This window comes from Grampus griseus, assembly GCF_964374135.1.
Source record: "Grampus griseus genome assembly, chromosome: 7".
In the NCBI taxonomy this organism is placed as follows: Eukaryota; Metazoa; Chordata; class Mammalia; order Artiodactyla; family Delphinidae; genus Grampus; species Grampus griseus.
The window spans coordinates 65431759-65448822 of NC_139001.1; the positions used below are offsets into that span (position 1 = coordinate 65431759).

General features: G+C 35.1%; 1 protein-coding gene across 5 annotated transcripts in view; it reads left to right on the plus strand.

Annotated features, from left to right (window-relative positions):
* Positions 1 to 15896, plus strand: part of SCN9A (sodium voltage-gated channel alpha subunit 9) — a gene marked incomplete at its 5' end in the record, with an annotated part of 83013 nt that extends 67117 nt beyond the window's left edge. For all 5 annotated transcript variants that reach the window (XM_082657762.1, XM_082657759.1, XM_082657758.1 and 2 more), the window contains 6 exons: positions 1432 to 1713; positions 2503 to 2556; positions 3465 to 3606; positions 9385 to 9482; positions 11096 to 11366; positions 14433 to 15896. In XM_082657762.1, coding sequence (XP_082513888.1) covers positions 1432 to 1713; positions 2503 to 2556; positions 3465 to 3606; positions 9385 to 9482; positions 11096 to 11366; positions 14433 to 15625 — 2040 coding nt within the window. In that variant the 3' untranslated portion in view covers positions 15626 to 15896. The remainder of the gene's footprint in view (positions 1 to 1431; positions 1714 to 2502; positions 2557 to 3464; positions 3607 to 9384; positions 9483 to 11095; positions 11367 to 14432) is intronic.
* Positions 15897 to 17064: the final 1168 nt, after the last annotated feature.

Consider the following 17064-nt stretch of genomic DNA (forward strand, 5'->3'; position numbering starts at 1 on the left):
ATGAGGATGAAAATGTAGGCTTGAATAAGAGCTGACCACTTGGAATTCTACTCTCTAATTCTGTTCTTCCTAACCCCTTGGGGGTCATGTACGTTGTAAGAATCTCATAAAAGTAGAAATCATTTCTCCGTAAAGAAAGCATACCCATAATAATGTTCTTCGTATGATTTCATGCCCCCATGGAACCTCTATAGGTCCATGTCTACCCATGAGCCCCAGGGTAATAACTGTTGTTCTTGACCAAGTGTCAACAACCAAAGCCTACAGGCTGGATGCCTGTTTTGTAAAGGAAGTTTCATTGGATCACAGCCATGCCCATTTGTTTATATATGATCTCTCGCTGCAATAGCAGAATGGAATAGTGGTAACAGAAATCATATAATCCGCAAAACCTAAAAATATTTAAGAAAATGTTTGACAACTCCTGCTCTAGACAATCTCAAAAGTAGTCAGGGATCCTGCTTGATACATTGCAAAAAAAAAGGGAGCACGTGCTCTTTACTTAACAAGTTATTCTTTAACACCTTTGCACTCAAATTCAGAGTAGAGGTCAACTGTAAGAAGATAGTAAGTGGAAAGATGAGGTAATTTAGAAAATCTGGAGAGTGATAAATGCTACAGTGGTCGCCATGAAGGAACAGTGGGTGGCAAGAGGCACTGGTGATCAATAGTAGTGGAAATGCTGAAAAGCAGAAATAAACGGAGTATTAAAGATAAACTATTCTGCATTTTTTGTTTTAATTGAGGCCAGCACTATCTATATTTAGCCAAGGGCTTATGTGTAAAGTGTTTTTAGAGTTAGAATAATACATTTGAAAAGACTGCTCTCATTCTGTAGATGAGGAAACAGAGGTCCCAAGGTCTTAATTAAGTTTACATATCACACAACTAGCAGAACCAGTTAAATCTATGGCATTCAGACCATGAAAAGATTCCCAATCTTAACTCCAGCTTATACGTACTAGTAGTTTCGTTATATGGGAGAATTTTAGCACTGGTAATTCTAGGACTATGAACCATTAAATGTACATTTTATTTTCATTGTTTACATTTATAAATTTCTTTCTTTTCTAGAGCATGCAGATTTTATGGCTTCACCTTACGTGTATCAGGTTTTTGGTTTATTCTTTTTATTTATTTTTTTCATTTATTTAAGCTGTCATATAATCTTAGTGATTTGTTCTGTATTGTTGCTAGTAGTTTCACTGTGTGATCCTCATGTACTTTTGTAAACTCATTGATCAAGGGGCTCCTGTCTTATTTTGTCCTGATGAGCACACAGTAGGCCTTCAATAAGTACGTGTTGGTTGATTTATGTCTTAAACATGTAAGGGTGGCTTTTCTAACTTCTTTAATTCTGTATTGAGTTTCATTAATGTTGCCCATTTAACATTCATACTAATCCTAATCATTCTTTCTTTTGAACGCTAGGTGGTTGTGAATGCACTCATAGGTGCAATCCCTTCCATCATGAATGTGCTACTTGTGTGTCTTATATTCTGGCTAATATTTAGCATCATGGGAGTAAATTTGTTTGCTGGCAAGTTCTATCAGTGTGTTAACACCACAGATGGGTCACCGTTTCCTACAAGTGCAGTTGAAAATCGTTCTGAGTGTTTTGCACTTATGAATGTTAGTCAAAATGTGCGATGGAAGAACCTGAAAGTGAACTTTGATAATGTTGGACTTGGTTACCTGTCTCTGCTTCAAGTCGTAAGTGAGCCCTTTTATGAATGCTTGACATTTTGGTGCACACTGGATGGAGGAGCTGTCATTATTTATATAATTATTAACTAAAAATTAAAGATAAAGTACTTTGTGACTTTAAAAATAGAGTTGGTCTTTTTAGAACATGTGCCTATAAACATGAGAACAGAACATGGGTTCTGTTGCATTTTAGAGTTATTAATCCACCTTTTTGGAGTCACCTGACCCCCTGCCACTGTGCCATCTGAATACTGCGTCCAAAAACGAATAGTCACGTTTTGGACTGCACTTTTACACTACAGGGAAATGAGAAGGATTTCCCACGGGTATGGAGAATCCTTAAGATATGGAAAAAAATTGTTTCCTTTGTTATTCATAAAATTCTCCTCCCCACTCTGGAAAAAAATAAAAGTTCACGTACAAAACTCACAGGCAGTTGTGACAACCTGGCAATAATTAACTAGGAGGCAGATTTAGGATGTGACTTTGTGATGTGTCCCTCCCCTTTTTTCCCTTGACACAGCATCTTATGTTAAATTGGTATTTTGAAATACAGTGGGCTCTCCTTATCCGTGGGTTCGCATCTGCCTAATGCAAGGGACTTGAGCATGGGCAGATTTTGGTATCTTCAGGGGGGCCCTGGAACCAATCCCCTGCAGATACCGAGGGACGACTGTATAGTAAAACTCACTAATTTAGTATTAATTAATAAATGCTATAACATTAAACACACTAAACTCACTTGTGACTATTTTAAAGTATGAGGTTCAGATTCTATAAATTTTATATTTACAGGCAACATTTAAAGGATGGATGGTTATTATGTATGCAGCAGTTGATTCTGTTAACGTAAGTATTGGTAAACATAACACTAAACTCTACAATTTTGAAAAGTTCCTTAGTTTAGTTAGGCTGTTTTCAAACAGCAGCTCCAAGGAGCCCTTGGTATATGCACACACACTGAAGAACACCCACCTGGTGGTAGTCTAGTGGTTACCTGTGCTGCATTTGGAAACAGAGCTTGGCTTAAATTCTGGCTGTCCCATACCAGACAAGCTTGCATATGACTTCGAGCAAATTACTTTATCTCTCTGAGCCTGTTTATTGATTTATGAAAAGAAAGTAATTCACTGCCTACGTCATGGGATTGTTCTGAGTGAGGATCCAACTAGAAAATGTTAAGTAGAGCGCTTAGCACAGCCTGGCAATAATAAGTGCTCAGTAAATATTTGTTTATCAAAATAAAAAGGAAATAACATATTTTATTCATAGTTTTTACTGCTTTTATATTTTAAAGTTCCTTGAAAGAGTTTATGCGAAATTAGTCACACACTAAGAAAGTTTGAAGACTGCTGACTATTTCATATTGTCACAAAAGCCACAGAAGACATTGTAATCAAATGAAAAAAAAAAGATTTATATAAATGTGATATCTCTTTTATTTTTTTCTGGAAATAAAAATTATGCATTAGGTCCTTTACTTACTAAATTGTCCTACAATCTGAGAATAAGTACTACAGTGGATAAGCCCTTTGTAGTAATTTGAAGATTATATTCATAGTAAGCATGTAATAAATATTTATTTAGTGTTGAATAAATTTTTAAGAATGATTATGTTGAACCTTGTCAACACTATGGCTTCTGAAAAACCACGTTTACCTAGGATAGCACTGTTTGAATTACCTTGTCAAACCATGTGAAAAAGAAAATGATGAATTTTATTGTCAACATACTGCTAACTTTTGTTAATTTTATAGGTAGACAGGCAGCCCATATATGAATACAGCCTCTACATGTATATTTATTTTGTCATCTTCATCATCTTTGGGTCATTCTTCACCTTGAACTTGTTCATTGGGGTCATCATAGATAACTTCAACCAACAGAAAAAGAAGATAAGTATTTCAAGTTTTTGTCATTGCACTGAAAGAAATTAACAATTATTTTCCCAAAAATACAATGTGAAATTTAATTTGATGTCAGTTAGTAATTAGTTCATTAGAATTTCATTAATTTTCCAAGTAATTGGTTACTATACAATGATGGATATGCTTAATCTCATTCATCTCTGCACAGAAAATAATCATCTCCTAAGTCATAATTATTTTTAAGAAATACATCAACTATTCAGTTTTATTTTCCAATGTTCCCTGTAGGGGATTGATTAAGAAAATTCAATGAACTAATTATTTACTCAAAACATGTTTCATAAGTAGTTACTGTATTCTGTTCTGAGCCACTGTTCTGTGTGGTATGTATTGGGTTGGTACTTAAAGAGAACAACAGAAGATACTTTCCTGAGCTCAAGGAGTTTATTATAGCAGAAGAAATGACACAGGTAATTAAAGTTAAGATTTGCAGGTCAAACACAATGAGATTTTTGTTTCATTAATGTTCACATCAACTGTATCAGTCTTAGGGCTGCCACAGCAAAGTACCACACACTGGGTGGTTTCGAACATCAGAAGTTGATTCTTTCACAGTTCTGGAAGCTAGAAGTCCAAAATCAAAGTGTTGGTAGGGCCATGTTTTCCTCAGAGTCTCTAGAGGAGGATCCTTCTTTGCATCTTCCAGCTTCTGGTAGCTCAAGTATTCCTTGGCTTGTGGCAGCGTAACTTCAGTCTCAGCCTCTGTGGTCACATGACGTTCTCTCTCTTTCTGTCTCTCTCCTCTCCTTATAGGGGCACCAGTCATATTGGATTAAGGGCCCACCCTACTCCAGTATGACCTTATTTTAATTACATCTTCAATGACACTATTTCCAAATAAGGTCTTTCTGAGGTACGAGGGGTTAGGACTTCAACATATCTCCTTTTTTTTTTTTTTTTTTTTTTCCGACGGGGTGGGGAGGGGGATTGGACACAGTTTAATCCTTAACATCAACCATGAGAGGAATTATTATTATAGACTTTGTCTGATAAATGAGGAAAGGCACAGGGAGTTTGAGTGACTTACCCACGATGATGCACCTGGTTAAGTGTTAGGGTTTTAATAGTTGATCCCATGTACCTTGTATATTACTTAGGCCCTTTCCTATGCTGTACCCCCAAATACTATAATATGACATAGTGATAAATGCAGTTAAGAAAATTAACAACAAAAAATGTAAATGGGCAGTCAGAGGAAAACTAGATACAGCTATAGAAAGTTTTATGATATATGTGACAATTGAGCAGGCCTTGGAAGATGGATGAAAAGACACAAAGCAAGTGGCAGGCAGAAGGATAAGTAAGCCACATGAAGGGTCAGAGAAGTGTGTGAGCACATGCACCATGCTGGCAAAGGAGGTGCAGTGCAGGAGAAATACCAGTCCATCCACTTTGGATGGAGTTTTGAGAAGAGAAATAGAAAAGATGAGGTCTTTATTTGCTTGAGAGCAGATCTGAAAAGTCATGTCAGGTATTTTTCAGTAGGATCTGATGTGTCATTGAGGTATTTTGAGTACGGAAGAACGTATAAACAGGACGTAGACATCTATTGAGATTTGATGACATGTCTGATCGTGTGTAAAGTACTTTACACAGTAATCTTCGTCACATTTTATAAGTCTACAGAGCACAGTATCCCCACTTCACCTTTCAGAGGGATTGTGTGACTTGCACATGGTCTGATAGCTAAGAAGTAGCTTCATTATGCATCTAACTCCAGAGTCTCTTTTCCCAGAGATTATGAAAACTCAGCTTTAATTAAAAATTTAACCTAACAATGATGCAGAGAATGACTGGGGAAAGACCAAAGACTAGGTCAGACCCTGCTTTACCTGCCACCTAGACCACACTTAATTCTCCAAATTCGTCATTTGCAGCAATAGAGAATAGGGGATTCATTCAGTTAAGAGATTTTAGGGGGTAAGGTCTACAGTGTTGTTTGTGATTTGCAGGAGAAAAAAATGTCTAAGAAGTCTCAGTTTTCTCAAAGTTAACAGAGTTACAGTGGCTGTAGCACCACCCACAGGAAAAGAGACCTTTGAAGGGTGAGTGCTGGAATACCAGGAGGCAGTGATTTCAGATACTGGCTTAGCATCTAAGAAAAGACAGGTGTACATGCAGTGAAATGTCATCAGTGGCCGTGATTGACTATTCTCAGGTGAAAGAAGATGTAGCAAATATTAAATATTATTGATGCTTATATTTCCAAATACAGGTGTTCATTTTTCAAAGAATTTTTTAAATTCCATGTTCCATTCTTACATTTCACATCTAACAGTCAAACTTAGCTAGCATTATCATATATTCATATTATCATATATTCATGCCTTTAGGCAGAGGATCTTGAATAATTAATAAATCTTGAAAATAATTTCACAAATTATACCCTAATTTCCAATTTATTTTTCCTACTTTAGTCATTACATACTTGTATATGTGATATATAAGCACATACATATGGTTCTCCAGCATTCCCTGTATATAATAAATTATAGTGGATCTAGAAAGAGCAGTATGACATGACAGGACAGCCACAGCCCTAATTGCTTTGATCCCCTTGCTCTTGAATGTTATTCTTACAACAAGAATTGCCACTGCAGGAAGATGGGTTGGGTAGACATCATTACCAGTAACGTCAGGCAAAAGTTACTAATTTCAAAGCAGTGACAACTACAGTTATCCCCTACCATTCTTCCAGTGTTTCACTTGCATTCTAAGCTGCTTTTTATCTTCTGACCCTTTCTGAATGGTTTAGGGTTTCTTTACAACCTACTAAGAGAATGAAAGAAGACAGGACCAACACGTCAATTAATAATCTACTACAGAGGAGGTCTCCTGCTAGAGGCCTCTATATGAATTCATCTAATCCATGGAACAAACAAATGAAAGTGGTATCTCTATACAAGTGTATAAACCGAGGCCTAGAGAAGATAAACAGCTTGTTTCAAATCAAGTAGTAGGTCATTGGTAGTCAGGATCCAAAGTTCCGTTTGACTGCAAAGCCTATTTTTTCCACAATGCAATGTTGCCTCTTAATGCTTTTTAACTTCAACACTTTGGTCTCAGTTTAGGACCCTGCCAAATTCCCATACCTCTTTCTAATCACCAGCCCCACTTTACTAGTTTGCCAACTATCCATCATTCTTATACACACTGTTTTCATCTTTAACAAATCCATGTGATAATTGGGTTTTAATAGTTCATCAGAAAATATACTTCTGAAAATTAGAACATGTTATTAATGAGTTCAAGTTATAAAAGGGAAATGTATGCAATGTATTTACACAAATGACTAGTACAGACCTGGGTACATAGGAGTAAATTCTAAGTAACATCAACCCTTTTCAGTAACTATAACTGTTTGGAAGGTTAATAACAACAACGGAAGTTATAAATAATTACTGAGTGTTTGAAATACAGTATCTTAATTGATCCTCACAACAAACCAATGAGGTAGTTACTCTTGTAATAATGAGATGATATAACCTTAAAGAGATTAAAAAACTTACCCAAGGGCAACAGAGATGGGGATTGAACGAAGATGATCTTACACCAGAACTGGGGTCTTCTTAACTACTATATAATACAGCCTTGACAGAGTGTAAAGACCAGCCTGACTTACAGAATGTCTGCCACCTAGCTTTTTTTTTTTTTTTTTAAATTTTAAATTTTTATTTTTTTTTACATCTTTATTGGAGTATAACTGCTTTACAATGATGTGTTAGTTTCTGCTTTATAACAAAGTGAATCAGTTACACATATACATATGTTCCCATATCTCTTCCCTCTTGCGTCTCCCTCCCTCACACCCTCCCTATCCTACTCCTCTACGTGGTCACAAAGCACCAAGCTGATCTCCCTGTGCCATGTGGCTGCTTCCCAATAGCTATCTATTTTACGTATGGTAGTGTATATATGTCCATGCCACTCTCTCACTTTGTCACAGCTTACCCTTCCCCCTCCCCATCAAGTCCATTCTTTAGTAACGGGATGCATTTTACAAGGTCTGTATAAGCTACAGTTAAATAAAATCACAACACAAGTTTCTCTACTGGAGCATTTTGTAATCTCCTATTAGCTTCATCCCATCCTTCATTATGTTGACAACCAGCGTATCATCAAGGGAAGACAAAACCTGCTACTTTGGTTTTTACCTCTAATTCAGAGTTATCTTCCCAGTGTTTTCCTAGCTTCTTGTAAGTTCTTGACCTGCTGTGATATTCAACCCTCATCACTGAGGAATAAAGGGTCTGGGCTTCTCTTAACATTGGCATGAAAGTTCTGTCTCACGCATCAATAGATCAGATAGATGAATGCCAGAATTGCACAAAGACTTCCTATCAATTAGAGGAGATGTAAATTAAAACACATAAGACAGAAGGGGAAGCCTGGTTATCGTTAGGTATTTGATAAGAAAATGCAATCCAGAAAAACCAAAGGGAAACCATAAACAGATCACCTTAGCTCCAGGACCCTACAAGTTAAGTAAGGATTTCGGAACTGTAAATTCCCCGACATAACTTCCTAGTTACATGGATTGTACTAATTTATGCCATAACTAAAAAGTTTATATTGTAGACCGATGAGGAATATGCGTGAATCTGTATAAATTACAGATAATTTTAAGAAATTAACGGAGTCTAAAAGAATAGGCAAAGTTTCTAGGCCTCCTTTGTGCGATTTAGACTTACACAGTGTAGAAAGGAACAAAAACTTTATTTAGATGTTAATTTATTTACTGTTGAATCTTAAATGTTGTATATTCAATTAGAAAATCCTTCAAGTCAGAAACCCTGGATTATTGGTAATTTTCTCAACATCTAAAACTCTATTACATGTAATGTTTACACCCAATAAAGTGTTTATGTTGAAATTCCTTGTTTGGAATTAAAGAGGTAACTAAAGAGTTTTTTTTTTTTAATAAATAAATAAATTTATTATATGTATACCAAATATATGTGTGTGTGTGTATATGCAGTATTTATGGATATGTGCTATACATGTATATAGTATATTCATTTATTCTGCTAAGGGAATATGATATATTAAAATGAATGCAAGTGAATATAAAAATAATACTATTTTAGCTACCACTTTTGGCCCCTACTTCCTACTCTTTATGAGTCAGTATGGCTAATAAGTAAACGTTAGCCAAATTATCATTCACTACTGATATATTTGTTATTTAGCAATGAAATGCCTGGTGAGACAAGTAGATAAAATGAGATAGCAGGTTAGGCTACTAAAAGATAATTGAGCCAATCATTATTGCATGTAATCCATATATTTTGTGTATTATGCATACTGCATTACGTACGGAGAGTCTGTGCCTACACGTAGGTAATTCTTTAAGACAGTTTTGATTTATAGCTACCTTGCACATAATAAAAGGCATTTCATTTCTTTAAATTGAAGTGTAATTGATATATAACAGTATATTAGTTCCAGGTATACAACATAATGATTTGATATTTGCATACATTGTGAAATGATTACCATAAAAGTCTAGTTACCGTCTGTCACCATCTGTCACCAAAACTATGGAACGCTTCACAGATTTGTATGTCATCCTAGATCAGGAGCCATGCTAATCTCTGTATGGTTCCAATTTTAATATATGTGCTACTGAAGTGAGAAGACATTTCATTTCTATATGAATACATTTTTAACCTGAATAATGATCTGAAGGAAGATCTAGACAATGATTCTGGTTTTAACTAGATTTATTTTTTATTTCTTTACCTTGGAGGTCAAGATATCTTTATGACAGAAGAACAGAAGAAATATTATAATGCAATGAAAAAGCTGGGATCCAAGAAACCTCAAAAGCCAATACCTCGTCCGGGGGTAAAAAAAAAAAAATTATATTTAGCATGTAAATTTTAAAATTATTTTCAATTCATCTTTAATATATAATTATTTCTTAAACATGAATGCATATATTTTAATATTTTGAAGAAAAATTCTTATAAAACTGAACATATGTATTTTGAACACTATCACAGCTCGTAATATGCCTTCATATAATTTCTTTTTATATAAAAATGAAAAATAATTATATATGCTTTTTTTTTTTTTTTTTTTTTTTTTTTTGCGGTACACGGGCCTCTCACTGTTGTGGCCTCTCCCATTGCGGAGCACAGGCTCCGGACGCGCAGGCTCAGCAGCCATGGCTCACGGGCCCAGCCGCTCCACGGCATGTGGGATCCTCCTGGACCGGGGCACGAACCTGTGTCCTCTGCATTGGCAGACGGACTCTTAACCACTGCCCCACCAGGGAAGCCCCTATATATGCTTTTATCTCTACCTTAGCTATACAACTTACTATTAGTACAAATGGCCTGTAGAGAATCAAAATAAAATGTACTTTTGATTGAAATTTGATTTTCTTGATGGCTTTATGATGTAATGATGGCTGACTATCAGTCAGGTGAAACTAACCTTGTAGATCTCTGATATTACAACAAATAGCCAGAGAAGCAGTTGGACTGGTCATGAATCTAAACTTTATCTTACCATAGGGTCAAAGAAAGACCAGAATAGGCTCAGATGTAAATAGTGAGTCTTAGCAGTTAAAGAATAGTTTGTATTCCTCTAACAATTAAAATAATTTTAAATGCATTACATGTTTTTCAATTTCTTTTCAACATAACACACCTTACCAAAAGTCATGGCTGCAGACAGAGCGTCCTAAAGATGGGAATCCACTTAGTACCAGCTGGCTACATGAGGATTACCCAGCACTTTTTAAATGGACACATGGCCAGGTTTCACCCAGACCCTACTGAATCATAATGTATGAATTTAAAGCTCTGGTATTTAATTTTTTCAGTACACTACTTGACTTTGAATACAGTGCCTTAAAACTTGCCTATGCAACTAATAAAGTGATTTTGAAATTGGGTTTCCTGGAAAGCATAATACTATCAGTGAGACTGACAAGAAAGGTGATGTGTTAAGTATGGGTATGTTTGGAAATGTATATTCTATACATGGAAGAGATTGGAAAATATAGATCTGATATTATAGCAGTAATATCAGTACAAGACAGTGCCAACACATTAGTCAAAATAACGTGACAAAGTAGAAATTTAGAGATGTCATTTTATTACCTTGAAATACTCGAGGTAGTAGAGCTGAGGTTTTCTTAGTTAAACTTACCTTGTGATCCTGGCAACTCCTATATAACATACTAGGGGTGGATATGCTTAAAAGCAAATGTTAGTTTATAAGGCTCGCTGAAGACTTGGTATACTAAAAGTCAACAGCAACAAAAAGTTTTCATGTACTCTAAGATTTAATAATATTTCTTGTACAAAGCAAGAACCTATGACCAGGGATAATTTATGCAAGTTTTGAAGACTGATACCTTAAAAAAATTTTTTTTACTAATGTAATGATTTATGGATACTACTTGCAAAATTTACTGTACATTTCCTATTATTTTTGTTTCTTTGCAGAACAAATTCCAAGGATGTATATTTGACCTAGTAACAAACCAAGCTTTTGATATAGCCATCATGGTTCTTATCTGCCTCAACATGGTAACCATGATGGTAGAAAAAGAGGGACAAAGTGCATACATGACTGAAGTTTTATATTGGATCAATGTAGTTTTTGTTATCCTTTTCACTGGAGAATGTGTGCTGAAACTGATCTCCCTCAGATGCTACTACTTCACTGTAGGATGGAACATTTTTGATTTTGTGGTTGTGATTCTCTCCATTGTAGGTAAGAGCATTTATTAATCAGATTTCCATTTTGAATCAAACTAAACATCACACATACTCAGAGAAGTTTCTGAATTCTTGAGTGTAAACTTACTTTTGAGTAAGTTAGTAACACTGAAAAAGTGAAGGAACCTTAAAAACAAAACTAAAAAAAACAAATACCTCTGTGTCAGAATTCCTAGGTTCACACAACAAGCCTCAAAGCCACACATATTCTGTTTGTTGGAAGCACATAAAACTCCTTGATATTTGATTTCCAAGATTACCCTTCACAAAGGTAGCAGCTGGGTCTATAGGTAGGTATATCTTAGAAGACCAATGTAGAATCTGAAATCACTTCCAGTTTTTACACATATGAGAACTATCCTTTGATTAATGATAATATAACTAGCCAGAATATTGGTGACTCTTTGTGAAAATTATTCCTGAACTCAAAGTAAAAAGTTAAGGTCTGAAGAAATGCCAGCTTCATTTCTTATGGCTTCATACTTGTCAAGTTTGTAATCATTTCTCAACCAACCCCAGTCATATCTGTGAATCACAGTATTTGATTTTATACTTCCTCTCATTTCATTACCATAGCTGTTTTTTCTATCCTATTGTTTTTTTATTATTTGTACATGCCTTGCCCAGTAGTTTAGGATTGCATTTATTTTCATAATTATGAATTTTAGACAGATTGTAGAGATTATTTAATACAAACTCAATTTGGAGATACTGAAACAGGCAGGACAAGAAAGGTTAAAAGTCACATAACCTAAAACTGCCATATTGAGTAGTATAAGTTAGAATAGGCATTCAAAATCAATTTTTGAAAAAGGAGTGTTATCACCAGAGGTGAGATTAAAGTTAATATATAAAAAACACAAATTAAAATTTAGGTAGGAATCACATACAACAAGCAAAATGGTGGAAGCATTCCAGTTAACTTAGGAAGAAGAAAAGTGTATCCCTCTATCACCTCTATTTGTAACAGTGTTGGCTGATACAATTAGATAAGAAAACAGAGAGGTACGTATATTTGAACAATGGAGCAAATTTTCATTTTCAGATCTTATTATGGCACTCTAAAAATGCAAGAGAATCAACTGAAAAATATGGATTCAATTAGAATTCAGAAGGTGCAAATTTTAAATTGTACATACCAATGTTAGTAATTGTTTTATATGTGGAGCAAAAAATTAGAAAATATGCCTAAAGAAAAATTTCATTCACAATTCCAATAAAAATAAAGTAAAATACCTAGTAACAACTTTAACAAGAACTGTATAAGGCTTCTATGAGGAAAACTAACAGAAACAAAAGAAGGTTTAAAATAATTGAAAGGTTTTTCTTGTACTTGGATAAGAAGGGTCTCCCTGTAATCATGACCATTTTTTTAAGAGATTAATCTATAATTCCAGTGTTATCCCAATGAGAATATGAGCGTCTTTTTGTGTAGTGGGGATAATAAATTGGTGATATAAATCTAATGATTCTAAAATTCACCTGGAAGAAAAATTAGAGTAATGAGGGGTGACTCACATTGCTAGATATTAAGATTATTATTACATTGATGAAGTAAAACAGTGTTTACTAAGAAGCTCAATGGATTCAAATGAATAATCCAAAATTAAACATCAATATATAGAGAATTACTAAGTTAACTCAGTTAAAAGATCTCATGGATCAAGATTTATTAATTGATGTGTAAAAATTAATGTATTAAAAAATGGATTCTAGTAGAAATAGATTTATAACCATAAGCTTGAATAGTCCTTTCTATTCATGACAAACTTGACTCCATGAAGAAAATATAATAGATATGACTACATAAAAATCAAAATATTCTATGGAGGAAAACTCACTACCACCACCAAATTAAAAAAAAAAAAGTTGAAAGACAAATTAAAAACAGGGCTATTGTTAATGTAACATTTAAGGCCAACAAAGAATTAGCACTTGTAATAGAAAAATAGTCCTCATAAATCAGTAAGAAAATAGTAAATCTCCCAATAGAAAAATGGGCAAAGGACTAGACTAGGCCAAAAAGAGAAAGTTGAAAATAGTCAACAAGTATACAAAATGTCCAATAAATAATAAAAAATTTTTGAATTATTTTTTCCCAAAAGAAATGCAAATAAACTATAATAATGAGATGTTTTAAACATCACAAAGTATTTTGGATAAAATTATAAAGAAAAATGACAACACTGGTGAGCATGTGGAGTGTGAGCACTTTCATAGACTATCATTAGGAGTGTTAATTTGTACAGACTTTCTGGAGATAGACTTGCAATATATAACAAAATTTTAAATATACCGTTTGACCTACCTTCTTTTATTATCAAAATATGCCCATGGCCCATGAGCCATGGCCACTGGGCCTGCGCGTCCGGAGCCTGTGCTCTGCCACCAGAGAGGCCACAACAGTGAGAGGCCTGCGCAAAAAAAAAAAAAAAAAAAAAAATGCCCATGCAACTAAAAGAAAATATACCTGCTTGGATATTTGTCTCAGCCAAACCAATTGGAAACAACATAAAATTATTCAATATATGGTTATTTGGACAGAACATTATACAACTATAAGGAATTATTCTGTTGTCATTTATATGAAAATATGTCCATAACATATGATGAAGTAGCTAAAACAGATGACATAAAAAAGCTCCTATATCATGATTACATTTGTAAATGTTTGTGTGCTTGCATAGAAAAATGGAGTGGTCCTCAACAAAATATTAACAGTAGTAAATGGTTGGTTGATATTTCAGGTGATTTATATTTTCTTTTTAGCATTTTACTGTGTAGCTTTAATTTTTCTACCCTTAACAATTAAAAAAATTGTTGTGGAGGAAAAAAATAAGATCTACAAACTTAGTAAGGGAGAGAAAATTTCACAATAGTAATTCTAACCATTTTCCTGTGGGATTGCTTGATCCTTGGGTTGTTATGAAATTGCTTGCAATGTAAAATGACAATCCTGAAATCATAAGGGGTAAGATGGCACATAAAACTGTTTAGAGTCATGATTTTCTGTAGCATGGATATTTAAGTATTTTCTTTGTATTCCTTCCCTCTTCACCAGGTATGTTTCTAGCAGATTTGATAGAAAGGTATTTTGTGTCCCCTACCCTGTTCCGAGTGATCCGTCTTGCCAGGATTGGCCGAATCCTGCGTCTGATCAAAGGGGCCAAGGGGATCCGCACGCTGCTCTTTGCTTTGATGATGTCCCTTCCTGCGTTGTTTAACATCGGCCTCCTGCTCTTTCTGGTCATGTTCATTTACGCCATCTTTGGAATGTCCAACTTTGCCTACGTTAAAAAGGAAGCTGGAATTAATGACATGTTCAACTTTGAGACCTTTGGCAACAGCATGATCTGCCTGTTCCAGATTACCACCTCTGCTGGCTGGGATGGATTGCTAGCACCTATTCTCAACAGTGCACCGCCTGATTGTGACCCCAGGAAAGTTCATCCTGGAAGCTCAGTTGAAGGAGACTGTGGGAACCCATCTGTGGGGATATTCTATTTCGTCAGTTACATCATCATATCATTCCTGGTCGTGGTGAACATGTACATCGCTGTCATTCTGGAGAACTTCAGTGTTGCCACTGAAGAAAGTACTGAGCCGCTGAGTGAGGATGACTTTGAGATGTTCTACGAGGTTTGGGAGAAGTTTGATCCCGATGCCACCCAATTTATAGAATATAGCAAACTCTCTGATTTTGCAGCTGCCCTGGATCCTCCTCTTCTCGTAGCAAAACCAAACAAAGTCCAGCTCATTGCCATGGATCTGCCCATGGTCAGTGGGGACCGGATCCATTGTCTCGACATCTTATTTGCTTTTACAAAGCGTGTTTTGGGTGAAAGTGGAGAGATGGACTCTCTTCGTTCACAGATGGAAGAAAGGTTCATGTCTGCAAATCCTTCTAAAGTGTCCTATGAACCCATCACAACTACACTAAAACGAAAACAGGAAGATGTGTCTGCTACTGTCATTCAGCGTGCTTACAGACGTTATCGCTTACGGCAAAATGTCAAGAACATATCAAGTATATACATAAAAGATGGTGACAGAGATGATGATTTGCCCAATAAAGAAGATATGGTTTTTGATAACGTTAATGAGAACTCAAGTCCAGAAAAAACAGATGGAACTCCATCCACCATCTCTCCACCTTCATATGATAGTGTAACAAAACCAGACAAAGAGAAATATGAAAAAGACAAAACAGAAAAGGAGGACAAAGGAAAAGATGGCAAGGAAGGCAAAAAATAGAGCTTCACTTTGATATATTGTTTACAGCCTGTGAAGGTGATATATTTGTGTTAATAAGACTCTTTTAAGGAGGTCTATGCCAAAACTCTTTTTATCAAAATAGTCTCAAAGTCAGTGCAGTCGCTAGCTCTGATTCTCTAACATAGGTGAGCAGCATTAGCAGTGGCTATTTTTGCATTGGTAAATGAATCTATAAGAATTCTTAAGAGTAACTGTACAGGGATTATTGATTACAGCAAACAAAGGTGATTTAATTTTATTTACTTTTAATAAATCAGAAGACCATGTAGAAAATGTTCACATCTGCCTTGTCATCTTTTCACAGGATTGTAAACATTCATGTTTCCCATGCAAATACAAACACACGCGCGCGTGCGCGCAAATATCTATCATTTGGATATCTACAAAAGTATTTTCCCGTGGCTTTGCCGTGAAGTGCCCTGATGGAAGGAATGAATACTAGTAATGAATGTTTAGTTAAAACATCTTGTTATTATTAGGGGGCAAGACTCTTTTATCCATCTACAGTGGTCATTCTATATTTTGAGGTGCTTAAATTTATTCATATTGCATCAAAACCAATTTATATGTGCCTATTAAATGCCATGGGATTAAAAACATGTAGGCTCGTCAGTTCAACAAATGCTTTTTATTCATCTTGACTCATATACCAACTAGGATAAGAGTTACCTTTAGAGTATTGTGCTTCATAGACTGCCTTTTTCTATATCCTTCTTTGTTCATACAATAACTGTGGAACATGAAAAAATTCTTTTCAGTATGTATCACATTCCTCGAAAGAAAAAAATGAAGGTAATTGAGAAAAGAAGCAACTGGAGAAAGCTTTATTCACTTTTATGTATACAGTGTAACACTGGACTGTGCTGCCCCAAAATACCAATAATAACCCAACTCTTAGTCATTTTTGTCACCGTCTTCTGCTTTCTGATTCAGTATTGTTGAGTTATGCTTTAGCACTAAGCAAAGTTGATATTTCTCTTCCATGGAGTGCTTCCAGATATGCAGGTAGATATTTGATACCATGGAACATGTTTGAGCAGATAATGACTTGGGCACAGTATTAACTGTGTCTCCTGCACACCATCCTAAGTGTGTATGGCATGCTTTCAACACAGACTTGTGTGTGAAAAGGATGAAATAGCATTCATCCTCTTGAACTTTTATGCTTTCATCTACAGAATGAGAAAGATGTCACTTTCTCCATAAAATTCTATGATTATGAGGTATATTATGTATCAATCAATAGCATATCCTGAGCTTATAGTTTACCAAGCACACATTCATTTTGCTTTAGCTGTTGTCCTTCCACCAAGGATTATGAATCTAGTTTTTTAAAAATCCTTGTTAATAGTGGCTTGAAAAGAAACAGCCATGATGTATTTTTTATGAGTTTATTCCAGGAATATGAGATCTTTCTT